The 27,660-nt window shown below is 44.9% G+C and overlaps 1 protein-coding gene across 1 annotated transcript in view; it reads right to left on the reverse strand.

Annotated features, from left to right (window-relative positions):
- The window catches only part of SEMA3G (semaphorin 3G), a 101,283-nt gene extending 74,076 nt beyond the window's left edge, over nucleotides 1-27,207 (reverse strand). The window contains exon 1 of the mRNA XM_048490611.1: nucleotides 26,564-27,207. Within this exon, the coding sequence (XP_048346568.1) occupies nucleotides 26,564-26,684 (121 nt within the window). The 5' untranslated portion in view covers nucleotides 26,685-27,207. The remainder of the gene's footprint in view (nucleotides 1-26,563) is intronic.
- Between the last annotated feature and the right edge of the window lie 453 nt (nucleotides 27,208-27,660).

Consider the following 27,660-nt stretch of genomic DNA (forward strand, 5'->3'; position numbering starts at 1 on the left):
AAATTGGCCCAGCAGTTCCTGTGCTAGACCATCAGGAACAAACTCACGGTTTGCTTTTTATATATAGATACTGCATAGCTATGGGACAGGCTCTCCCCATACTGCCCCATCAGGCCCCTCCATTCGTCGGAGGGGATCCATGGCCCAAAGAAGGTCCAGCTGGCTTCTACAAGGGCCAGGGTTTCAGCCCTGGCCCCCACCTGGTGGAATAAGCTCCCTGTTGAGATTAGGGCCCTGTGGGACCTGAATGAGTTGTGCAGGGCCTGCAAGACGGAGCTTTTCTGCCAGGCTTTCCCATCTAGCCAGCTGGCCTGACAGGTACCATCACTGGCCTCCCATGGGGAGTAATAGCTGTATTAGATTTTGACGCCATCTATTGCTGTTTTAATGTTCATGTTTTAATGGTTTTAATTATGTTTTTATTACTGTTTTAACTTTTGACATTGATGTTTGCCGCCCTGAGCCCTGTTGGGGAGGGTGGGGTATAAAGACAAATATAACATAAAAACAAATAAAATAATGTAAGGGCTCTCCCAGCTTATTGTAGGGTTGCTGACCTCTAGATGGGGCCTGAATCACAACTGATCTCTAAACTACAAAGACCAAATGCCTACAGAAGGAAAGAGATCTCCCACCCTCAGCAGACTGTTGCCTGTTGACATTTCAGCAGTGAGTGTAAGAAAAAAATCAGCAGCATAGGCAATGGCATAACATCACTTCTGGGGAAAGCCCATGAAGAGGCTCTTTATGAGCACTCCACAAGAGGGAAACTTCATAATGAATTATTAGAATGAAATACTGTGATACTTGCTTGAAAGACTTCCAAGACAACTGCTTAAAACTGAGAGGGATCTCTTGAAAACCATAATTTTAGATCTATTTTTTTGCAGTTATTTACCTGGATAAAATAATAGCATCATCTGCATAGAGTAATGCCAGAATCTGATTGGTAGCTGTAATAAAGACACAGGACAACTAGGAAGTGATGACACTGCATCAACACAATATTCTAGGATCCACCGAAGACTCTACAGTTAACATAGAGATTCTGGTGAATTCTAGAGCAACATGCCAACATGATGATGCCACTTCTGGGTTTGTCCCAGAAATCACACCACAGAGTTGCCAATTTTCCCACCACCACCACCACCACCACCCTACACACACACTTCCCTACCAAATGACAGCAGGGAGTCGGGGGGTGGGCTGCCAGCAAGAGGTGTTCCACTACAGCAGCACACACTTGGCTGGTAGACTCCAGAAGTTTCGAGGTGAGGTGGGGGATACTACAGCCTCCAGAACTAGTGTAATGTTATGCCGTGACATCACTTCTAGATGCATACCTGGAAGTGATGTCATGGCATTGAGTGACACTGTAAGAATTTCCCAAATCTCTATGATGCTCTATAGAGATTTAGGAAATTGCTAAAGCATCATGTGATGCTGTGAAGTCACTTCCAAGTATACGACTAGAAGCAATGTCATAATATGCTTCTGTTCCCTACCACCACCACCACTACCAATTATATTTACTGCTCCAGAAGCAGCAGCAGCCTCGAGTCTGGAGTGATCATAGTGGGCAACCTGACTCCACAATCTGATCACATTCCAAAGACTTAATGGGGGTTGCAATTTCCAATTATTCTTTATCCAATTGCAACTGCTACCCCAAACATTGTTATTCCTTTTCTCAATTTAAAAAAAGAAAGATATAAAATAGAAAAGACATAGTCCATTTTTATAAAGAAAAAAACATAAGAGAAAATATTCACATAATGTACTATACAATACTTGATAATACCAGTAATAATGTTAAATAACATTAGAGAATAAATGGTGATAAAATTTATTCTTGAAGTGATAATAATTATTATCATGAATCTAAAAAATGAATTTCTAAAAATTATTCCCAGATATTGAAAAATAAAAGTTCATATATTATTATCTATCATTTATCCACTATATATTTGAATTTTTTCCTTAACATCTTTTTGATACAATATAATAAAAAACCTGTTAGTAATTAATATATATCATTTCTTGATATGCTTTTCATTTGTCTTGAAATTCTTTGGGTGATCTATTATTCACAAAGTTTGTTAGTTTCGTCATTACTACGTATTTAACTAATTTACTTTCTCAATCTTCCTGCCATGGAAAATCTTCTGCTTTCCATTTTGTAGCAAATACAACTATGACTACTGTTATCATTTAATCCAACTAGTTCTTCCAAGATTTTTAGAACATTTGGGGGCAAGATGCCCAACAGCATACACCATAGTTTCCATAGCAAATTTAATTTTAAGATTTTATGAATTTCAGAATGCATTTCTTTTCCCTTTTTTGTCTTGAATGGTGCCATACACCTCTTTTCCCTTCCAACATTTCCCTTTATAATTCTCATCTATCTTCTCAATGTGCTATTTCTGAGGATCTGCTGATACCCAGAAACAAAATTTAGAGGACAAAGACATTGAGTAAATAACAGCAGTGCAGACTTGACTCAATCCAGTTGTCTATGGAGATCATCTGTAAGAGCGACAAGCAGTGTTTCTGTCCCACGGCCAAGCTGGAAGACAGACTGATGGACCTAGGCTGAGCATTTGCACTTCCCCTTTTATGCAAGAACTGGAAACTTGGCCTTAGTCAGGGTCATGACCCAAAAGCCTTGGTGTGTGACACTGGGTGAGCTATGCCAGTGGAACTGAGATGTTGTTGTCACTCATTACCTGACCTAAGGTTGTTCCCTAGAGGCCTATAGGGTTGTATATTTTCATTTAAATTAATTTTAGATGTCTGTGTACGACAGCTTTGACTCTCCAAAGTCCATACATCAAAAATCTTATTGGTCTCTATGGCGCTCCTGGAATCAAATCTATCTGTTGTATTTTTATATGGATTTCATTTGAACCCACCTTGAGCCACTTTTCTTCAGTACAGGAGAAAAATGGGGGTAAAACATTTAAATAAATAATAGAATGCAGTGTCCTTAAACAACCCAATACTTCTCAGCCTCACATCTAGAATGCAGAGTTCAAAAATATTGATCCACTATTGATGGTTTTGCTAAGGATTACTATTGCCGGTATATTGTTTGACGTGCTTAAAACACTCAAAACCTGCTATATGAACAACAATTTAATTATAAATGAAATATTGCTTTTTTTAAGCAAGCTTTTATTGGCATAGACAGCAGTACAACAATAATAAAAACAGATTAAAAAGCATATACAATACAGGATATACATGTTAGGGTAAATGAAATATTATTCTATGTATAGTAAACACTATTCATAGCCCTTTGCACAAACAATATTCATACTTATCAGTTTACAAAGAGACTACAATACACTCAAATTTTTTTTGTTTAAAGCTATAAAAGAAACTAGTGCAATACAAATGATACAAAACTAAATGGCATGCTATGGCAAACACATGACACTCAATCATGCTGATTGAGAAACCTTCATGCAGAAACCATACTATGTTCAGTTCAGCTCTATTTCTGGGGTACTGCTTTAAATAAAAGCATAACCACTCCTCCATTGTACAACCTAACTTTACCTCTGACAACTGCAATTCCCACTGCCAGGAATAGATTCCAGACTGTTGTAGACCCTCCTGACTTGTAAGGGGCTGATCCCAGAGATTCCCAGCATGAACCGTATCCTGACAGCTGCTACCCGTCTGGCCTGGCCCCATTCCTCCTGCTGGGTGTATGGCATTTAGTCTCCTCCCTTACACATCACCTCATGAAGGATTATTATTGAATGGCAGAGCACCAGCACCGGGGTCTTACAGCTGTTTCGTAAGAGGCAGACCCCTGCCCTCCATCCTCATTCTCATGCACTCCCACAGAACATAAACATGCACAAATGAAGGGCATAAAATGAGAAAAAGAATGTTAACCTCAAAAAAGAAAGTTTAGAATGTGAGCATGTTTGTGAGCATCTGAATTTCCAGCTTTTTCACGAACCACAACAAAGACAACATCACTGCACTTAATTGAAATTTAAACTGCCAGAAGCTTTTTAAATGTGATCACACCAGCTGAGAGTGATGCCAGAAGTACAAAAAGATAACATTCAGACTCTGTTATAGCAAACTGTTGCCTGTTTCCTGACAGAAAACACAGCACTCTCCCCCATACTAAGGTTGTTTCTCCTCCAATCACCTCAAAATTAGTTTGACAGATTATTTTTTGGATTTATCAGGTAGATATTTTAGAAGGAAATCTAGCAAAATACTGTACATAAATAAGAGGAGTCTGATTGCTAACATCCACTTCTGCTTCATTGTCCCAAGCTCCATCATCCTCTTCTTTACTTAATTTTAACAATAATAAATTCTATTCCATCACATCCTCCAGCCTTATTTTACCCCTTAAGTATCATTCCTATTGAGGTGAATACAAACCACCCTTCAAGCAGCCTTTCTCCTGCCTAAGGGAACTTCATGCAAATAAGTGGTTCTTCCTTCAATGTAATGGCAAACCACCTGTTTCTCAATTGCCTAGAATGCCCCTTGCTAGGGTTGACATAAGTCAGCTGCGACTTGAAGGTATTCCCCCCCCCCCCACACACACACACACAAACATAATTTGTTCAATAGAGTGGTAGGATAAGCAGGTAGGATTTACCCCATTGATTCATTCATGATTTTATTTGTAGTTCATATATCACAGGATAACCAGCAGGGGAGGAGCAGGAGTGGGGGAGGGGGAGGTGGGGGTGAGGGAGCTAATTACAATAGCCTGGCATCACCTTCAGGAAAAAACTAGAAGTGACACCACACATTTAGGAGTCACTAGGAAGGTTATGGTTTTGCCATAGTCTTTGGTAATTCCTAGAGAGGACTGATGCCACTTCTGTGGTTTTTCAGAAGTGATGCCACACTGTCAGCATAACAGCCATTATTTTTCCTCCATCTGCTGCTGGGAGGTAGGGGTAGGGAATTCCTTGCTCCCAAAGGTGTCTGGCAACTTGTTTCAGGAGGAAGGACCACCTACTCCCTTATTAACCTACCCAACTACTACAGTCATCTATGGAAGCTCTGCTTCAGGTGCCCTTGCTTTCTAAGATTAGGGTTGCAGCCTAGGAGAGGGCCCTCTCAGTTGTTGTATCAGAACTCATCTGCCCCCTTCTGTTGCAATCTTTCGCCAGCAGGTGAAGACTGTTATTGAGTTCGGCATTCCTTCAGTGATTTTCCTTCCTGTTCTTTATTTTAGTTGTTTTTATGTTTTTGTATGTGTATTTTAGCACTGGTTTTAATTGTTTGTTTGTTTGTTTATTTATTTATTGTATTTGTATACCGCCCTCCCTGAAGGCTCAGGGCGGTTTCCAACAAAATAAAAAGTTAAAACATCATATATATAAATTAATTAAAATACATAAAATATTAGACTAAAGATGGCTTCAGCTATTCTATTCCCCCTTTTATGAACCCACGGGAGGCCAGATGTTTGCTTTTGTTGCAGTTGATATCATCCCGGCTGGCCAAACGCCTGTGAACAGGTCCGTTTTAGCAGGCCCTGCAGAGGCTTTGCTTAAAATCCACGCGGGGGCCTGATCTCACCTGGAAGCCTGTTCCACTGGAGGTAAGGAATTGGGCCCAGAGCCGTAAAAGCCCACCTGGCCCTTGTAGAAAGAACCAGCCGGATCCTTAAGCTTGGGGCCAAGGAGGATCACCAGTAGGTCCGCCTCGAGTGAGCCGAGGAGAGGGCCTAGAAGCTGAATATAGGGAGAGACGGTCTCTTAGATAAGCAGGGCCAAGGCCGCGAATGGCTTTAAAGGTCAAAACCAAAACTTTAAACATGACCCGGTACTCGATCGGCAGCCAGTGCAGTTGGTATAGGACCGGAGTAATCCGGTCCCTTGCTGTTGCTCCGGAAAGGAGTCTGGCTGCCGCATTCTGTACGAGTTTCAGTTTCCGGATCATGGCCAAAGGTAAGCCCGCGTAGAGCGAGTTACAGTAGTCTAATCTAGAGGTGACCGTGGCATGGATCACAGTGGCCAGTTTACATGATGTGTTTTTGATGGCTTTAATGCTTTTTAGGATTTTTATGCTTTTTATGTTTAGCAATTTTATGCTTTTAATTTGTTTTAATTTGTCAGCCACCTTGGTGGTTCTTATGAAGGCAGAAAGGCAGGGTATAAATTTTGTAAATAATAATAACTGGAAGCTAGATATTGAATGAGCATTTATTTAATTGGTTAAGTTTTTATCCTGCCGTCCACCAGGGTTCTCATGCATACACAATCACGCACAATGAAAGCCAATGTGGCACAGCGAATACAGAATCAGACTAGGATCTGGGAGATGCTGGTTCATATCTCCACTCTGTCATGGAAGTTTTATAGGTGACCTTGTGCCAGTCACAAAAGCTCAATTTAACCTACCTCACAGGGTTGTTGTGAGGATAAAATGGAAGAAGAGAATAATGTCTATTTTGGGACTTCGGTAGATAGAAAAACAGAATACAAAGGAAGTAAATAATAATAATTTATATACAGCAATTTCCACCCCAGCACTAACCACACCCAGCCTTTTAAACTGAGAAAGACTGCCATGTCATGTCTTGTGTGTTTGAACTGTACAAATTGGAACACCTCCAGAAAATATTTTTAAATCCTCAAAAATACAATAAATAGCAGACAGACAAGATATGTGTGAAAAAATTGTGATACCAGTCACCATGTAGGTCATAGAGACTGCCAAACAAATGTCTTTAACTTTTACATCCTCCACATACAATGTATTTATTTTATTAACACTCATATCCAGCCTTTCCTTGTTGCTCAAGCCAACTTACAATAATATTTACAAATATTCTCAGTCAAAAGCAAAAATAAAATAGCGAACCCCAAATCTTTCCCCATCTCCCCCCTTAAAAGATGCCTGCTAGTCAAACCCCCTCAAAAGCCTTGGCAAACAGGCAGGTCTTGCAGCAACTCCTGAGGTCTCCAAAGAAGAATCCCCTCTCAGGAAGCCCATTCCACAGAGCCAGAGCCATGATGGAAAAGGCCTGAGCTCTGGATGATGTCAGACGGGCCAGTCACCCTGCATGGTGGGATTGCAACCAGATGGCTGCCTGACAACTGTGGTTGGCGCACAAGAACATGTGGAAGGAGACGATCCTTCAAATACAATGCATTTGCAATGACTGGCAGAGAGGGAAAAAGTACTTTCCAAAATAGCAACAAATGTGTGGTTTGAGTGCTCAGAAAATGGGATAACCCTACCACATTAAAGCCAACTATCTGAACTGCATGAGCAACAAATATACACAATCCATACTCATCATTTTGGGAAGGCTCTTGAATCACTTAGATCTGCTCCCAATCATGTAATTGCCTGTCTATTTCTGAAAAAGTTTATAGGAAACATAAGCCTCACATGGCTCTACTTCAGAAGAAGCCATTTATTTTTCTATTATTGAACAGAAATAATATTTTCCTGTCTCAGAATTGCATTGGCACAGGCTTGTGTTGTTTAAGAAAACTTCCCCTAGCAAATTCCTCTTTCAAAAAGGAGCTTTTCTATTTGTGTTAATCTGGCAAGACTTTCCTCCCGCTCAAGTACTGTCACTAGAGAAAAGGATTAAGGATGGAAATAGTAAAAAGGATGGATGAGGGTCAAACTACATGAATGAGATTTTGAGATTTCACCTGATCCTCTCCGAGAGTGGGACGATTCCATGAAATCCATTCTCTTTGGAAAAATCATGAAAGATTTTGTACAATGTGGAAAGCTAAATGCTTCCCCCATCACAGATCTGTTGTGAAATGATCCATTTATTAACAGAAACTTCATTGAAGGTGACATCATTCATAATGATCACTTCTTAAGAGCTCCTTCCACATTTCTGATTGAGACCTCAGTGATGAAGATGTCAGGTCACAATGAAGTTACTGCAAGTTTCTTCAGTTTCTGAGGTAGTGAGACTCCACCAAGTGTCTCTGTAATGCATTCATCAAGTTAACTGTGTCTAATATCCATGATTCACTTGAAACCCTATACCCTTCCAAGGCCAGCCCACTGAGACAAGATGATTCCTTCCGTGGAAATTCAGATTATATCATTTAGGCCAAGACTTCATAATATAGTCACACCTCATCTGGCAACAGGAGCTACTACTACTTCATGGTCCCTATAATTTCATAGCTCACTGCAATAGGTGTAATAAAATGTAGCAAAAAGATGGAAGAGTCTGTTGAGCACCAACCATCAGCAGTTTTCTGTTGATCACTAAATCATTGCCCCAAGAGTATGTTGAACGGAAGGCAACCCCAGAGGGGAGTTTTGCACTCCAGGGCAACTAGTGGTCACTGTGTAAAACAGTACACTGGTCTGATCAAGCAGGTTCCACTTATGTTCTTAGGATGAATTAAGAAATGGTCTACAGGTGAGCGAAACTATTGCTTCAGCAGAAGCAAGGACTGAGCCCTTCCAAAGAGAACCTTGTGTTTTCAGCATTGTTTTCTACCCTGTTCATTGTAGTTAAAATAATGGCCTCTTTCTTCATCACCTAATCTGCCAATGTGAGGTCAGCCTGGGCTCTGTGCCCAGAGCTCCTTTACAGACAGGACTGCTGCTGTCAGGAATTACAGACCCGTACCACTAAGCAAAGAGCCACTGCTTTCCAGCTCACTGGGGTGCTGTTGACACATCCCTTCTGCAAAATATCTACTTGGCTTTTGACAAGACCTCATACTGCCCCTTTCCCAGCCACATTATTGTGTCTCCAGGGTACTTTGGGAAAAGACAGAAACCTGGCTCTGCTTAAACAGTCTCTTTTTCATCTAACAACATGGCCATAGGCTGATCAGAGTCTGCTGCTGGCATGACAAATGTGGGACTGCCAGAGCAAGGGCCCCACATAGTCTGGGAAACCACAGTCTGGGCATGGAATTGCTAACTCAACATCTCCTGCATTATTATCTCAGCATTCCATCCCCTGGATTTTGTTACTCACTTTTTTGCCCTTGAGAAGATTCATAAATACTACAGATGTCTTTCTATGACCAATGTTAGAAAGACAATGCAGGATGTAACGTAGCCCAAAAAGATAAACGGAATGGGGAGACCTCTCCTTCTACATCCTTATTCAGATTTTTAAAGCTGTAAGGGTTTATGACTTTAACCATAGGCCATTTTCTCAGACAGAAGTGAGATTAATAGAAATATTACTGCAGCTCTTCACATGTTTAATTATGTGGCCCAATACACTTAATGGCTTTTCAGGACTAGGATTCTCATCAGTCCCAGAGTAGGGGAAATGGTTCATTTGCAATAACAGAGCCGCATGCCAAAGAGCACTAAGGTCCCAAGAAGAATGAACCCACCAAGGGCAATCAATCCTCTTGGATTCAAAAGGAAGAACAGATAGCAGAGGAGTAGGGGAGGTCGCATATTCATTTCTTAACTTTTAGCCTAGTTACAAAGAGTCAAATTTAATAAGAAAAACAAACCATCAAAATATTATAAAACAGTTAAAATTCAAAAACATGATAAAAGCAATCTTTTTTAACCAGCGATATCTCCATTCTAGTACAAAACAACAAGGTTTTGCAGTTTTGATCACAAGATATTGAGGCTTGATATTTGGTGAGAATCGAGAGGGGGAATGTTAAGGAGCAACCACCAAGACCACTTTTCCACTAAACAGGTCCTTATGGAGAGGGAGCAGAGAAATCGTGATAGGAATGGTCAGCAGGGATGGTCCCAAATCATTTAGGACAAAACCAGCACCTGGAATCATGACCAAATATGATATAGAAAGTACATGCAGGTACTGACATAATGCATCAAGCACAGAACTATCCATGCACCTCTAAACTGAATTGTACTCATTGACTTCAAAGGACTTAGAAGGAAGGAAATGTTCTTTGTCAGGTCCTGAAAACATAGGCAACACAATGTAGACATCTGGAAACTCAGAAGAGATTAGAACCAAGAGACCATGGTAAGGTTACCAACTTCCAGGTGGGGCCTGGAGAGCTCTCAGAATTACAAATAATCTTTAAACTACATATATCATTTATTTATTTATTTGTTTGTTTGTTTCTTTATTTATTACTGATTTAAAACATGTGTTCCACTTCTCCTGTAGAAAAAGGCTGCCTTGGAAGGTAAACTGTTTGGCCCTTTATGCACCTGTGGTCTCCTTCGCATTGAGGATATGCTCCCTTTGGGTTTAATTCTCATAACACACATGTTTTCCCTTCTTCAGAACTCACATCACTCTCAAATCAGAGAATCCTCAAGGTTTCCTAAAGTTGTTAAAGTGCAACTTTAACAGGAGATAGCTGTGCATTAAGCTTACTTTGGGTTTTCTTGCTTCTCTCCACTTTCCCCACACCCACTCAGAGCAGTTTCTCCTGCTCCCTGGGCCACTATTTCAAAACAATCAACCAAACTTTCTTTTAAAAAAAAGAATGCTGAAAGTCTATTGTTGGAGCAATAGATCCTTTAAACTGACATGAAATTGAAATGGTCTAGACTCTAGCTAAATAATGCTAGACCTAAAAAGGCAAAAAAAAAAGGCAGCAGGCCACCTCTTTAAATGGAGTTAGTATGGAAAGAACAAGGACGTGGTGGGTAGGCAAAATGGCGGTTCGACTCAGCTAGGGACATTTAGCAGAAGAATCCTTGTGAAACAAACCAAAAAAAATGCAGGAAAACCCCAATGTGAAAGAAACAGCCATGGAGTAATTAGTGCATGCATAAAAGACCTATGACATTATACCCAATTGAGGTCCCTCCCAGAATTCACCCTCAAATTCCCAAGTTTTTCCAAATTTGGAGTCAGCAATCCTAGACAAGGGAACAGAAGACAGAAGGAGGCAAATGGAGAAGAGTTTTGCAAACCAGTTCAGTTCTTTAGAAGACATTTAGTTTGCTACAGTGAAGGAGTTTATTTAAACTGAAATTAATGCAGGACCATCTGGGATAGAAGAAACCATTGAGCCTGAAAAGGGGTTGGTGAATCAGGTGCCTTTCTGTAAGATAGATAATAAAGGCTACTAATGATCCTCTTGGAGTGCACAGAAATCACACTACTTACTATTTTTTATATTGACTTTTAAAATATGTTCAACATAAAATTTCCCTTTTTGTACATGCAACAAAGCTTGAATCCTTCCCTCATGTGCTCTGTGCACAATGCTATATTGCCTGCTATATCCTAGACTCAGTTAGGAAGGACAAGGCAATACATGCATTCCTGAGGAATGTCCACAGCCATGCAGCAGAGTTTAGCTGCACCTGCACAGAGCAGCTGCAGACAACACAAGACCCAAGCATCAAAGTTACAGCTACACAGAGGGGATACACATAGCGACTCTACTTTTCTAGCTCTGAATCTGAATTTTGAAGCAATCCAGAACAACTTTGGGTTAGTCTCTTGGTTTTTCATTCAGGACTTTTAAGATTTAGAAGCGCTTCTATATGAAAGGAAGAGTTTATTTTCTACTAGGAATAACATTTTCCAAACCCCATTTCATGTTTATATCTAGCAAAAGTCAGTGTATATATTATATCACATGCACCTCTCCCTTTCTGTGGGAAAAAATCTTGGCAGCGCCTGCCACAAACAGCTGTTTCCTCCAAGGCAGATAAGTGTCAATGAGGCTTGAGATTCCTTATCAGAACACCATTCACAAGCAACTAGCCCGGGGACACAGTCCAAACCCCAATGGGGCAGTTAGCTGTGGTTGTTTTGCCAATACACTGACTTGCTTTCCCCACCCCACAAATACAGACAATTCTTACAGGACAGAGTTTAACAAAAGAACAATGTAAAATAGTTACCACCTGAACCAGAATCCCAGCTTGTCCTCTGCTAAATGCTAGAACAATTGGAGGCAGCCTGCTGTCAACTACTGGGAGCAGCTTGTAGCTACGAGAGATACACAGCAGAATGAAATGTCTTAAAGCACTGGGAGAGGGGCTTCTTTAGCCTCCCACTGTCATAGAATCATGGGCCTGAAAGGAATGGAATGATCTGTATTGTTTGAGCTGAATTTTAGTCGACCCACGTGGTCGAAGCATTAAGAGAGCAGACGAGGCAGCCGGAGATAACATCTGAGGATAAGCCAGCGGCTGGCGGGGAGCCCGGAGGAGTCCGTGTTCCTAGCGGAAGTCTCCAGCGTGCTGGTTCCTGGCACCTTTTATTGTTGTTCTGTCGGGGGCGTGTAGGAGGGAGGACCGGGGGGAGTTCCGGGAGAGCGGGAGGCGGGAGGTCGGGAGATCATCATGTGATGCATGATCTCACACAGCTACGTATAAGGAGAAGAGCGTGGCGTCTGAGCCTAATCCTCACCTGGGGCCAAGACCATTGTCCCTAAGCCCGGTGATTGAGCCAGGCTCTAGTTCATGACCCGTGACTCATAGGGGGGGATGAGGAGTGGGGGTGTGATGCGACCAGAAGGCCGTAGGTCCTGGTTAGGCGTCCCAACGTTCTACTACGGTGCTGCTGGAGTCAGCAGTGCATTACTACATCTCCTCGCTTTTTTACATTTTAGAAAGGGGGGACGAGAAATGCTAAGGGGCCGATTTAAAGGGGCGGCTTGTCTCCTCCGCCGTCTGGTCAAGCTGACCGAGCTGCTTGATGTAACATTAGAACTTGAAGTTTAGCAGGGGTAAGGGAAATTCGAGGGGCTTCTTACACACGTTACAGGCAATATTAGACACACATTGAGAGCGAAACAAGATCCGATACTTGAGGCACACGAATTAAACCAATGCAGAGCTGTACAATAGCACTCAACCATCCTCCCGGCAGCCAGCTCCAGAGGGCTGACCACCAATGGGGCAAAACATCAGAGTTCAGATTAGATACCACTGCTGGCAGCTCACCTTCTTTCATATGAATGAAGTGGGAATTATCAGAAAGATTAAAAACCAGCACATATTATGTACATTCTCACAACCTTGGTGATGTAGTAACAACAAGTAATCAATAGCGTACGATTGTCTAGAATCGCTAAACGGCCAGTTCCTTGCTGCTTTCACCGAGGAGGCCAGGGCATCCGAAGCGGTGGAGGTAGGATTGATGGACCCGCCAAGGAGCACAGGCCAGCTTGACCAATAGTCTTAGCATTGTAGAAGCGAGTCGAGGGACTCCCACTAGGGAAGTTGCGAGGGAGACGAACTCCGCTTCCAGAGAGGCTGACACGATAGAAGCTCCGACAGGAGAGTCCGAAAACAGAAGGAAGCGGCCAGCTGGCGGCGTCCGAGCTCCTGAAGAATTGGAAACCTAGGGTAGCAGAGAGTCCCACGGCAGACAGACAATGAAATGCAGCAATAACAAAATAACATAACTTCAAGAATTAGGGCATGCAATAAATTTAAACAATAAAACATGGCTAAATGATACATAGGCTGAGATGATGTCACAGGAAGGAGAAGGCAACCCGGTGAAATAGTAATTGTCCAATGCATGGCTCTTGCTGTTTGACTACCAAAACTACAGAGTGATGGCGTTAGAGTCCATAGATTTCTTAAGATGGTAGAAAGAGCTGCTCATAGTCTTTAGCATTGCAGGAAGGTTCAGTGATTCTCCCGCGAGCAAGGTTGTGAGAAGAAGGCGTGTTCCGACAATATTCAAGCGGCTGGCAGCGGAGAGTTCCAAGGGTGGCACCTATCAGGGATGTTCCCGGCTGTAAGTTCAAATTCCAGCCGGGGGGCGGTGGGGAGGGAAAAGAGGATGGCGGTTGTAGATGAAAGATCCTGCAGGGGGTGACGGATTGTCACCGGTGGGGGGTAATTGTGTGAGTAGTTGCTGATGGCTGTAAAATCCGCAGCGATAGCCGCCAGAGGCTGCAACTTTAAGGATTCTTGGGTGTCTAGAAGACTGACTGCTGCGGGAGTCTTGAGGTTAGGCTGATCGTAGCTCACCAGGCGCCTCTGCGCGATCCTCTGGATCTTCGGGTGGATTCCGATGCTGATTGTAAGTCTACTGAAGCTATAGGGCGGGGTACTCCGGGGGGACCTGTTCCATCTTCGTGGTGTAGCCACAACGGGTTTGGCATAGTTCCTCGAGCTGGTCGGACATGTCGGGCTGGAATCCATAGAGGACCTGTAGGGAGAAAGGACTGAAGCATACCCCCTTCCCCAGGTTATGAGGGGGGCCGGTCCCCGCCAGGCTCGATCTAGGAGCTGAGGTAGTAGGCAGGCGTGGGGGAGAGGGTCTGACTGCCTGAAATGTCTTTCTACGGGGGTGATCTGTTGCCCTGATGGTAGGGCGAGCAGATTTAAATGATTGATGGTGAAAGAGTACTTTTGATACTGTCTGTTGTATGTGAGCTAAATGAGGGGGGGCTACCCCCCTTGCTGGAGTTTGTTTGGCTAGAATTTCTTTGAAGTTAACGATTTGCTCTCTCAACGATCGCTTGCCCGGTGCTGTTGTAGGGAATTCACGTTGTGTTAACCGCGATTCCCCAGTTGGTGCAAGAACTGGAGCATGGCTCTTGAGGAAGAATATCGCGAGGTCGCGTTGTCCGTTTTTAGGCGGAGGAGGCGGCCGCATAATGATTATACATGCAAAAGAAGGTGCTGGATGGCGTGATTGGTTGTTTAAGCCACCGAGTGGGGTGGCCCAGACGTATCCCGAGTAGGTATCTGGTTACATGTAGGTGCTTCCAGGGGGCTAGAGCCGGGACCAGGGGTACGTCCATCTGCCGCAAGTCATTTTCCAGGGCCCCCCTCGGGCTTACCCCGGGGTCTGTGAGGAGGCAAAGGCGTGAAGCATTGAAGCACAAGATTTAACGATAGATTGTGCCTGGTTGAGGGGGATGCTACAGGATCGGGCGAGTGCTTTTGCCCCCTGGTGGAAGAAATAGTGTGACTGGAAGGGGTCGGAGAAGAGAGTGGAGATAATGGGTAGCGTTGTCTGCGCGCTGGTTCCCCTCGCTGAGGGGGCCTGAGGGCGGCGTGTGGCTGCGCATATGGCCTCTGAAGTATTGAGAGGTTCTGGATGCTAGTAGGTTCATGTGTCAGGAAAAGAGACTCATGAGGTTTGGGTCGATTCGGGGGGCCACGTAAGCTCCGGGTAGGTGGGCGATCACGTGCGCCACGTATTGAAAGGGAGCCGACCAAAAAAGTTGAAGAAGGGTTGGGGGAAAGTTTGAAAGGCAGAAGAATGGCTGCGGCGAGTTCGCTCCGTTGAAGGCGGAGGCTTGAAGCGGCGTGTAAGCGGTCTGCCATTGACCATTTTGTTGAAATGCAATGGCGCCCGGCAGCGCTTACCCCCGTCGTGAAGATGGTGGGAAACTTTGGAGGTGGGACAGAAGGCAGCTAAAGGCCGAAGGCGGGACAGGGGGGTAGAGTGGAGAGAATTGGCGAGGGTCTGGGGGGAACGGAAGAGGATCTCCCCGCGAAATCCTCCAGGGCCAGCTGGAGGGGGTGAAGAAGCGTTCAAGAGATGCTGGAATTCTACTCTGTTTAAGAGGCATGTGATTTTTTCGGGGAGGTCCCACCCCACCGTTACCATAGTGCGCTTTAGCCAACAGTTTGATGAGATCTGCGTAAAGCTGGCCGGGGGTGGAGAGATTTTTTGCGGGCACATGAGGTAGGTAGAGCCACTCGACCAAGAAGGTTTGTGGCGGTCGAGTGTACCCTAGGACTCCGGTTGGGAGAGGGGGGGTGTTCAAGAGGAAGAGAGAGAGAGGTTGATCCTTGAGGGGGGACCCGATCCACCCATCGGCGGGCTAGGACCGCCCTTACTGTTTCGAAAAGCGTCCTTGTGCTTTTGGGTGAGTTGGATCCTGTCCCCTGGGTTTTTGGCGAGCGGGGAGTAGCGAGAACAGGGGGCTGAGCAAGGAAGATTGATGAGGGCAAAGAAGGGACGGACCCAGTTGAGGGTTCCGAACAGCTGCTGCAGCTGGAGGAGCGTGGGCATGTCTGGGATTTGCATCTCTGGTATGACAGAGGCGAGGTAGGAGTGGAGGAGTTTATGCCCCAAAGATACAAGAATGGCTCGTTCTTTTGCAGCTTGTCGGGTGCGATGTATTGGCCTGACTGTTTTTTAATGTGTCGGCCAGCAGCGTTATCCACTGCTTGGGGATGGTCGGTCGCGGCTACTAGGGATATCATCCATGTAATGGATGATTATGGCTCCGGGAGCTTTGGCGAGAAACGGGGCTAGGGGCGTGATGGACAAAAAACTGACACAAGGTGGGGCTGTTGAGCATTCCCTGGGGCAATACTTTCCATTGGTATCTGGCCGTGGGCTGCTGATGATTAAGCACGATTACCGTGAAGGCGAAATGTACTCGGTCTTCGGGAGAGAGGGGAATACAAAAGAAACAATCCTTCAGGTCAACAATCAGGACCTGGTAGTCCGAGGGGATGAGGTTGGGGTTGGGTAAACCGCATTGAAGAGGGCCCATGGGTTGGATGCAGGCATTTACTGCTCTGAGATCCTGTAGCTTGTCGCCATCGACCACTCTTCTTTTTTATCACAAAGACGAAGCGTGTTCCATGGCGATGTAGAGGTCTCAATGTGGCCCGGGGCCCGTTGTTCCTCCACGAGTTGGTGCATGGCAGTCAATCTTTCTCTCCGCAGTGGCCACTCTTCTACCCATACTGGGGTCTTCGTGGTCCATGTGAGGGGGAGGGCAGTGGGGAACCTACTTCCTCGAGCTCTCCCGCGCCAATGGGGAGGGCGATGGTGCCGCCCGAGTCCTGGGGGGGGCTTCCGGTGTAACCTGCTCCCCTCCCTCTTCCCAGATGCTTAAATGCGCGTAGCCCGACACTGATCAGGCCGCCCGGCCACCCTGCGCCCGATGGCGATGCCGGAGCTCTCTGCACCCTGGGGTTTACCTGGGCCTCTGAACTGTGTGAAGTGTTGAGGATGCTTTCTTGGGGCGTAGGAGCCAGCGTCGTGCGGCTGCCCTCGATGAAGGCGTTCCTGCAGGATGCCAGCCCCACATTGCAGGGTGTGTGTGTCGCGGGCTCCGGGTTAGCGAGGTCAGTGGCCCCTACAATAAAGGGATAGTTCTTGTTTAAAGGTGGAGAAAGCCCGGGGGACGGGCCTCCTGGGGGGTTCTCTCCCCTTGGGGGGAGACCCTCCCCGGTAGATTTACCCAGGCCCCCCTACTGGGCAGCCTGCAATCTCTCACGGAAGTGTCCGGACTGGCGGCAATTGAAACATCTGCCTGAGGGGCTGTTTCCTAGCGATGGAGAGAATGCGTGACAGGAGGTCAGCGTAGTGGGCGAAGGACCCGATATCACAAGCAAACCTTAAGCATGTCGGCCAGTTCAGGGTTCCTACCTATACCTGTGATTGCTTTCGCGGCATTCAGCGGAAGCGTTCTCCTTGGCAAAAGGTGGCAAGGAGGCGTTCGCCCTGAGCCTCCTAGATTGTCAACCTGCCTTTTGAGAGCTTCCTGGAGCCTGCTCACAAACTCGGCATAGGGTTCTTGGGGTTTTTGCCGGATGGTGGAGAAGCTCTGGGTGGGCTGGCCGGCATTGGGGACCTTGACAAATGCCTTATAGGCGCACTCAGAGGCGACCATAAGGGTGGCCTCGGGCAGGACAATCTGATCGTTGGGGTTGGCGAAAGCATCGAAGCCGTAAAGCTGAGCTGACTGTGTAGGCGCCGCCCGAGGCGGCTGCCTTACTGAAGCACTGCCGAGGAATTTCGGCTTTTCCCAGATCACAAATTGTGCAGGGCTCAGGAGCATCGCAGGAAGGTGGTCTTCCAGTCGTCCGGAACCATTAAGTGATTCCTGGCGACTGCCTCTAGCATGCCTCTCACATAGGGACTGGTGACTCCCTACGTCCGCGCACCGCTTTCTGGAGCTCGAGTGAGGATGTTATAACTTAAGAGGCGATACTTTCGACAACCCGAGGAATGGCGCCACCCTCCCCCTCGGTATCTGTGAAATGGGCGGGGCACAATGCAAGAATATCGGCATAAAAGTCTTCCGTCAGGGAGTTTTCTTTCTTCTGCAGATGTCGTGGCTAATACGTTCTGCGCGAGTTTTGAAACCAGCGCCATTGCGATGGCGCTAATGGAGTCTGCAGTGGCTTCAGAAGAAGAAGGCGAAGTAACAAGGGAGGCTGACTGAGGCCAGCGAGGAGAAGTTTGAAAATGGTGAGGAGCAAAGGGGGGCAGAAGGAGGACAGGCGTCCAATTTAGTGGATAGAGAAAATTCCGGGGTTGAAATTGAAGGTGAAAGATCGAAAGGAGGGCGGCCTACAGCAAGGGAGCCATAGGTCTGCAGGCTGATGGCGACATAACACTGTCTCCACGTCAGTAGCAGTGACATCGGTAGCGAGGCTCTGTCGCGAAGAAGTGCGCCCGATGTTTTCCCAGTCATTAAGATTCAATGTCCCCCCCTCTGGGTACCATGGACACTGAGCTTCAATCTCCTCAACCAATTTGCGCAGCTCCCTTCTCTTTACGGGGACCCTACCGCATTATTGCTAACGCTTTCAGTTAAGTCAACGTGCTTGTCATAAGCCCTGCTTTTGCAAGCTCCCATACTCACCACCCGGTGTTCCGTCGGGCGAGAGAGTGTCCTAGGGCGCGTGTCTCTGGATGCGCCGATCCAGAGGACAGGCGATACCGAAACGGTGGTCCCTGGATGCGCCCGATCCAGCGGACTTCGGTATCAGCGACCCTTCCCGAAGCGGCGGTGAGCAGGGTGGAGGTTCGAGGATTCCCGGGTTTACGGCACCAGCTTTTAGTGGAAACCCGCGTGAAGTCAGCGTAAGAACGAGACGAGACGCGGAGATAACATCTGGTGGAGATCGCCAGCAGCGGGAGCCCGGAGGTCCGTGTTCCTAGCGAGTCTCCCGCGTGCTGGTTCCTGGCACCTTTTATTGTTGTTCTGTCGGGGGCGTGTAGGAGGGAGGACCGGGGGGAGTTCCGGGAGAGCGGGAGGCGGAGAATTCGGGAGATCATCATGTGATACATGATCTCACCTGGCTACGTGCTTGAGGAAGGCGTGGCGTCTGGAGCCTAATCCTCACCTGGGGCCAAGACCATTGTCCCTGCGCCCGGTGATTGAGCCAGATAGTTCATGACCCGTGACTCATAGGGGGATGAGGAGTGGGGGTGCGGTGCGACCAGAAGGCCGTAGGTCCGTTGGCGTCCCAACGTTCTACTACGGTGCTGCTGGATCAGCAGTGCATTACTACACTGAATCCTGCCCATTTTTCTTCCCTCATTTCCCCCCATACACACACTTACTCTGAGAAAGTGTGATCGCCCATGTCCAAAGCTGAATTGGATTTCAGTCCCCGCTGGTCCTTGTCAGGCTCCCAATGTGAAATGATCTTCTCATTTCACTCCCACCCCCCACCCCATTCTAAGAAAGGGATCTGCTACACATCCAGAGGCTGCTACTACAACTCCACAGTGTTTCTTTACAGAGAACCAAGACACAGCTATAGTATGGTACCTGCACCTATGATTCAGTGACTAAGTGATCCATGTAGTAGTTATCAAGATTCCCCTAAATGGCTTTCAAAGTTTTCTGAATCTTTGACCAAACTTGTTCTGGTTTTCTCCAGCCAGTTTTTATGCAAACTATATAAAGAGTGCATTCCTAACAAAGAAACAAATAGTATGAAAAGAATAGGAAGTTGTAATAGATGGCTTTCAACGTGAGCTTTTCCTCACAAATAGTAGATGATCTTGGGCAAATAATGGCAAGGGTCCTCTCTGGGAGGTTGGAAAAGCCATGCAAAATTAAGCATTAAAAAGCTCCAAGATCCTTCAAAATAAATGACGAGCAAATGGAAGAACAGCAAGATATAGAGTGGAAATGATAAACAAAGCTAAAGATAGGTCATGTCATTTCCAATGCCACCATAAGCACAGTGATAACTTCTACACCCACAAACTTCAAAAAGCTTAGAAGTATGGTTGCCAACCTCCAGGTGGTAGCTGGAGAGCTCCCTGAATGTCAACTGCTGTCTACTCTAGGATGTAGAGATCAATTGCTCTGGAGGAAATGGCTGTCTTGAAAAGTGGACTCTATGGCATTATTATACCTTGCTGAAGTTCCTCCCCAAACTCTACCCACTCTAGGCCCCACCCCCAAAATCTCCAGGAATTTCCCAACCCATTGCCAGGAACCCTACTTAGAAGAGTACACTGTGCTAAGGATGGCACAGTTAGGATACTTCACAACCACTCAATACCTCAATTTTAGACAGGAATCATATGGGCACAGTAAAGGACAGGAATGTCTTGTCAAACTCTTTTATGGCCAGTATCATATGATTGTTGTGGGTTTTCCAGGCTGTATGACTGTGGTCTGGTAGTTTTTGCTCCTAACTGTGTCTTTGCAAAATCTGGGACATCTTATGTATACTAGACTATTATTGGTTTGATGAATTAACTTAATCCTGTAATGTACTTAGAATGTGAAAAAATTGTAGTCCTTGGAGAGAAATATACAAAATAATGAAGTCATTGCATTTTATTTGTGATGTTACTAGTATTAGTGGTTTATAAAACTATAGTAGTGTAATAAGTGGAAAACCACATTGATAGAAAGAAATTGCTAAATATAATTGTATTTCCAGTCCGTTGTCTTCCATAGCCAGATTCACATATGCCACTTACTTTCCAACACTTTTTCTACTGTTGGTGTGCACATATGAAAAACGCAAAGGCAATTCTAATGTGCTTCAGAATCAACTGAGGTATATGGAAAAAGGATGTTTCACAATCATATTCCAACCTTTTTACAATTTATAATGTACATGTTATTTTTTATGTTAAAAAGACTTCCTGGTAAAATATATAGATACATATTTGGGCTTTACGGAAATAAACCTGACACCAGTCAAAAACAGTTGTAAAATATTAATGTACTTCAGCAATTATTACTATTCTTCTGTCATAAAATAAACAAGTATTGGGAGAAAGAACACTAGATACCACCAGAATGTAAATATTGTAAGGTCAGCACAGCTGTGATAATTTGTGAATCCCTTCAAACTCAGGCAATTCACACCAAAAGCAAATTTAAATGTTTTCACATTCAAAGGGAGTACTTTTCAGCAGAGGCGCTCAGCCACACCAGTGAGGTAACATTTGAATCAGCATTTAGAAAAGTGATTGGTATGATAAAAATAAATTTAGGATGCTTCCAAGGGTGAGACTGAAAGAAAGGCCCCTTATCCTGACCTATTAAAATACCAAAATTGGATGTTTTCAAACTGTGTTTCTTTCAACATCTCTTCAAGAGAAACTACCCATAGTTCATATGACAGTACACAAATGCTCACAGAAAAATAACAGGAGCTATTATTAAAACAGGACCTACAAACTACTCTAGTCATAATCAAGGCAGTTGGAGCAATGCCTAAGAATGTGAATAAGTAACTCAAGATAACAATGGGTGGGAAAGCAACTGTAGATTTCCACACAAAAACAGGGCTGTTAGGTTCTGTGGGAACTCCAAAGATAATAGATTGCAAAGGCACACCAACAGAAGATTCACAGTCAGCATGGTATATAGAGCCAATGGGGTATAGTGGTTAAGAGCACTGGACTCTAATCTGGGGAACTGGGTTTGTTTCCCCATTCCCGAACATGAAGCCTGCTGGGTGACCATGAGCTGGTCACAGTTCTCTCCTAACTCTCTCAGCCCCACCTATCTCACAAGGTGTCCATTGTGAGGAGGGGTAAGGGAAGGTGATTGTAAGCTGCCTTGAAACTCCTTAAAGATGGAGAAAAGTGGGGTATAAAAATCAACTCTTTTTCTTCTTGTTTTGAAACTGGGAATATATATTTTAAATGGCAGGTCTCTATTTGGTAAGAGTATGGTTACACTACCTTTGTATACATCATGAACCTCAAAAGAAGAGGAAGCAGAGGAGAGGTGACCTTAAGGTACACTGCATCTCTAATACTGTGATTAGGAAAACCTCCAACTCATGTCATGCAGGGCTCCCTGTGGGCAGTGGATACCCAGACGCAGGTCTGCTAAAGGGAGGGGGTACTAAAGGCACAAAATCCAGGGGCCTGGATTACCCTTGGGGCCCAGGGAGTTGGGCAAAGTGCCTCTTTATCTGGAAGCCAATGATGGCTCTCAGCAGGTTTCTCCTAAGAACTATACTGGTCTACTCTCTGCAACTGTCATCTCAGTTGCAGCAGACCACCAAAAATGTACCAGCTGCAGAAAACAAACTGTCAAACATAGCCTCCTAGTTTGACACTGCATGCAGATGTTCATATTTCTGCTTGTTTTATATTTACTACTGTGATTTAAAAGATTTTAGAATGCCAATATATCAAACTGAATTTGAGAGGTTAGTTTTTTGCATTTTTTGCCTTACATTTCTGCAGTGATCTGTTTTTTCAACAAAAAAAACCCTCACTTTGATTTTCCCTGTTTTGCTAGGTTTCTGGTGCCTGCAGTCATCCTGGGCTCTCAGGACAACTTCTTTGACATTTGAACTCCTTAGCAGAGGTTCATGGGTCTGATGAATAATTTCTCTCTATGGAGAGAGGGGATTAATTTCTTCCTTCCTTTCCAGGGGAAATTAAGGACTCAGGAGTGGTCCTTGCTCATTTGAAAAGGCAAATGACCATGACCACAGAAATCTTAAAGGTTTCAACTGAAACCTCCAGTGAAGAATCTATAGAAATGAACTCATTCTCTCTCCCAGCTCTGGGACTCTCAGACTGTAAGCTACAAAATCCACATCAGGCTGGGTTTCAGCCAATACCACATCTGTCTTCCGAAAATTCTGCATAAGCATCCTAGCAGAGACAGCACAAACCCAACTCTTCTGTTTTGTGTTTCCTGAAGTCCTTCAGCAATTCTTAAAGGCGGTCGCCTCTCCCCCCCCACCCCCAATTCCATTTCCCTTAGGCTGTTTGAGGTTAAGGAGACTTTGAGGCTTACAGACTCTCATTTTACATGCAGTTGGATCCTGGATCAATGAAGAGTCCTCTATTTTCTCAAAAAGCAAAGTTTCTGTCTACACATGTGCAGCTGCTATTTAAGCTGTAGAAATATCTCACTGGGATCTAACACTACTCACAAACAATAAACTCTTCCACATATTCCCATGAGAATCAATGTGGCTTCCATAAGAGTTTTCATAAGAACCAGCCATCAAAAAACAAAAAATCCCACCCACTTGCTGGGGCATGATCCCCAATTCTTTTGTCACTGGGTCCTACTTATTGCACTTTTTTCTTCATATCCTCTTCCATTTTCACTGCGAAATCCTAAAGTGCTAAAACTTTTCATCACGCATGGCAATTGTAGTACCCTAGTTCCACCCCAGGATTTCCATTCTCAGAAGAGATTCCTATTGAGTGTTTGTGTCATAGGTTCTCCAAAACAATTCTCAAGTGTGAGAGCTTGAGTCTTTCTGGCTGGAACCCTGCCAACCCTGAAACATCAGGAAACACCAGGAATTCCTGTCCCAGGCTTTAAAACACAACTCAGCCTTTGAGGTCATTATCTTGGACTCTGGGAATAATGGTTACTATACTACTTCACATACAAAAGGTATATTGCAAGAAGTCAAGGAGAGATCCCATATTTAGAAGAGTGCGTGCAGCTGTATCCTTGTCCTGCTTCTCTACTGGGAATCTGTCATAATTCCAAGAAATCCTAGCTTTAGTCTAGAAATGTTTTTTGTTGTGACTGACAGCAATTGACAACCAGTCATTGCCCTGGTGCACCATACTTAATGCAGACAATATGATAGTATAGATCTAAAGTCATTTTTGAGGAATGATGATGGCTGTAGAGTGATGAAGAAGGGTGGGAAGCTTATTGCTAATAAGCCATCAATCCTAGCTCATGTACTACTCTATCACTGTACAGCTAAGGAAATATACAACACATAAATATACAATGCAGGCATTTAAAGCAGGTGCATGCTTAAGAATCTCCGAGTTAGCCATGTTCAGACTTTGCTATGCTGACAGCTAGAATGGACTATTCACTTATTCTGAGTGGCTGACGGCCATCCCAGAACTACATCCCAGGACTAATGACTCATTGCTGAGCAGTTTCTTCAGAGAAACTTACAAGGATTTGGGATACTTCCTTAAAGCATTCCATCTCCTTCCCATTCATGCCCCCTGTTCTAAGATACAGGCTTTGGGCCAATGACACCGCCTTGGGCCAATGACAACGGATCTTTGACAACTAAAACAAAACTGATAAAACTTTTTTTCAGGAAAACAGACTATAGGAGAGGCAATATAGCTCAGCAACAGAGCGGTGCATACAGAAGTTTCCAGGTTAAATCTCTGACATCCCCAATGAACAAGATGATTTTAAATAGCCAGAATGGGAAAGGCCTCTGTGTCAGACTTGGGGAACCATAGCCAATCAGAATAGACAATGATTGGACTAATCAGATCAGTGATTTGACTTGTCAAATGCTGTCTACTCTTTCATCAGATTGATATAAGATTTCTTCAGACCTTGTTTTGGGAAAGCACATAAAGTCTCTACTAATTCTCTAACCTACTATAAGTTGTATTTCTGGTCTCCTAGTAACAGGTTGCACTATTTGCATGAGACCGTCATGGTGTCTGTGACCATGGCAGTAATTTTTTCAGCCAACATAATTCTGTAAATTGAACCAGCAGTATAGACAACCCCAATGAAGAAAGTCACACCATTTCACATGACTAGCATCACCATATGAACAAAGACCATCCACGAGGCTAATGATAAACTCACACACTCCTCAAAGAATAATGTGGAGCCATTAACTTTGAACTGGCCCTTATTTGACTATTTGATTTACTGTACCAAGGGTCATGGGGAAGAAATTGTCATGCTACAAATAGTAAACCTAAAAATAAAGATTTGATAACATGGTGTATTTTCCTTGGATAACAGTATGAAATTTTCCATGACAATTTCTATGGCTACCAATCTTGATCCTCCTTGATCTGAGATTGCAAATGTCTTAGCAGACCAGGTGCTCAGTAGCAGCAGCAGCAGCAGCAGAAGGCCATTACTTTCACATCCTGCATGTGAGCTCCTAAAGGCACCTGGTGGGCCACTGCGAGTAGCAGAGTGCTGGACTAGATGGACTCTGGTCTGATCCAGCAGGCTCTTTCTTATGTTCTTATGTTCTTAAAAAGAGAAGGGACCAAATCCAAGCAGGGTGGATTTAAAGACTGTCAATTATTTTATTGACCCTGGAAGTTGTGACTTTGCTGCTGCTTGGTAAGCAGAAATGAGCAAACAGCAAAGTTCCTTCTGAATGAGGTGAAGAACTTAGTTTGTTTATTTCCGCATATTAGGTTGCCATTAAAGGTACAAGAGCATTTTTATAATCAACTGGCAACCCTCACCTGTACGAGCATGCCTTCAAAGTCTCTTTCTCAATGTATTGTTGAAGGTTTCCATGGCTGTTGTAGGTTTTCCAAGCTGTGTGGCTATGGTCTGGTAGTTTTGTCTCCTATCATTTGGCCCGCATATATTGTTGCCATCTTCGGAGGTATGTCACAGTGAGATGTAGCCACAGAGAGAACCACATCTCACTGTGGCATACCTCTGAAGATGCCAGTCACAGAAGTGGACGAAACATTAGGAGCACACACATCGTAACTCAGTAGTGTATACCCCATCCAGAGAGAAAGGCCGGGGGACAATGGGAGAGAAAGGAGGAAAGCAAAAAGGGGAAAGACCACAGCCTTACAACCCAGAAAATCCACAACAACCAGTCTTTTTCTCACATTTGTAGACACTGAGGGACCAAGGGCCCTTCTGCTCATCCTTTCCTCATATAAGGATACCTGACTGGCTTCCTACTACTCTGAGCCAAAAAAATTTAAGAGCTTTAAGATGTGCTGCCAGTTGCTCGCTCAAAGTTTTTTTCTTCCTGTGTATTGTGCAATGTATAGATACGTGTACTGAAAAAAGCGCTGTTGGATGTGTTCCTGCGTGAATGATAAATGACATCACACCAAGGGGGAGCAGATGTGAACCCTGATATATTTTAAAAGTCCATACAGTTCCCCCTCCCTAACGTTTGCATGTAACCAAAACACACCCACACTTTTCATTACATTTGCACTCTTGATCCATGGAACACCTTCTACAAAACCAGCCAAGTTCTGCTTCTCACATGTCAAAATCTTTCCTATTTTTTTTCTTACTGAACCTGACAAATTATATAAATATTAAATATAAATTAAAGTATAACATTTCCCAAATCTTTTAAAAATTTGGATCTCTGTCCAGAAAAAAATAAATCAATCTCCATATGGGTTTAGGAGTTACTAATGAATCTAGAACCCATCAAGTGAAAAATGGGTATGAAGTCACCCCTGCTTGGACTGGTCAAGGCCAGACTAGTTTTACAGTAGATTCTGGCCAAACTAGGTTTTACATTTTCATCATAGATCCACTGAATCAAAATGTGCAGGGGATGCTTGGCCCTGGGTAACTAGGCTTCAAAATCCAACTCCGCCCTAGTCTCTTTGAAAAGGTGCCCTTTCTCTCAGCCTCAGTTCCGCATCGGTGAAATGGGACTACCAAGGGATCTGCAGAATATGACTAAAGAGAGAGCCATGCTCAGTCCTGAAAGAGATTCACAGATTGCTTACCTTTATATGAGAGACGAAGCCGGGGCACACTGGCCTTGGTGGCGTCACAGCTGGCACAGAGGCTCCCCAGGAGCCACCACCAAGGGGCCAAGCCAGCAAAGAAGATGCATGCACGCAGCATGGTCACTTGTCTCTCTCCACTCTTGCTGCCACGGCTGCCCTCCCCTTGCAGGAAGCCCTAGTTGAATGCAAACTCTGCACAGCCCAGTCCCTCGCTCCGGACTCGTCAGGGCTTCACCGCCAACAACCAGAGCCTCAGCCGGCCAGAAAGGCTCCAAGAGAGCCCGCGCTTTCTCCCTCTCCCTTGCAAAACGCCGTTTGCCCTAAGGAGCGCAGCCTGCTGTGTGCCTGCTGCAAAGTTTTATGCTTCGAGGGCTCCACCCAGCTCCTTGCAAGGAGACGGCCACAGAACAAGCGATGAGAGGGAAAGAGGAAGGCCCGCCTGCCAGGACTTCCCGGCAACGGCACGCGGCCCCGGCTGAGCTAGCCGCCCGCTGAGGGCTTCAAAAGAAGGACCCATCCTCCGGGCTGCGCGCGCGTGGTGCTTTAATACTCTCCAGTCCTGTTGCTGACTCTCTCTTCCTGCAGAGCTGGAAGGAACAGCTCGGAGTCCAGCGGCAACCTGCTATAGTTCCGCTGCCCGCCTGTTTCCCATTCGCACCCGAAGCGAACGGGTTTGATCCTTGGCGGGAGACTGGGGAGGGGAGGGGAAATGAGCACCCAGCTTCCTGGGGGCAAAGTGTAGACCAGTGGTTCCTAATCCTTTTTCATTCACTACCTGGCAGCCCATTTCCCTGATATTGTACCCCCATATTGGCAAAATGTTTGTAATTAGTACAGTTGCTGTTATTTCAATTTTTTTTAAGTTGTAAGGGCAAATAAATGACCCAATAATGGCATGGAAAGCAATGGAATAATAAGATGAACAGTGCATATTTATTTACACTCGAAACTTGACAGCTAAACTGAGCTCAAGTTAATTCTTATTTAACACTAGCAGGGCCCAGCCACGCGTTGCTGTGGCAATTGTCCTTCTCATCACAGTCTGCAACCCACATAGTTGTCCATACAGGTCCAATGATCCGCAGCATAGCCTT

The sequence above is a fragment of the Sphaerodactylus townsendi genome, linkage group LG03 (assembly GCF_021028975.2).
Source record: "Sphaerodactylus townsendi isolate TG3544 linkage group LG03, MPM_Stown_v2.3, whole genome shotgun sequence".
In the NCBI taxonomy this organism is placed as follows: Eukaryota; Metazoa; Chordata; class Lepidosauria; order Squamata; family Sphaerodactylidae; genus Sphaerodactylus; species Sphaerodactylus townsendi.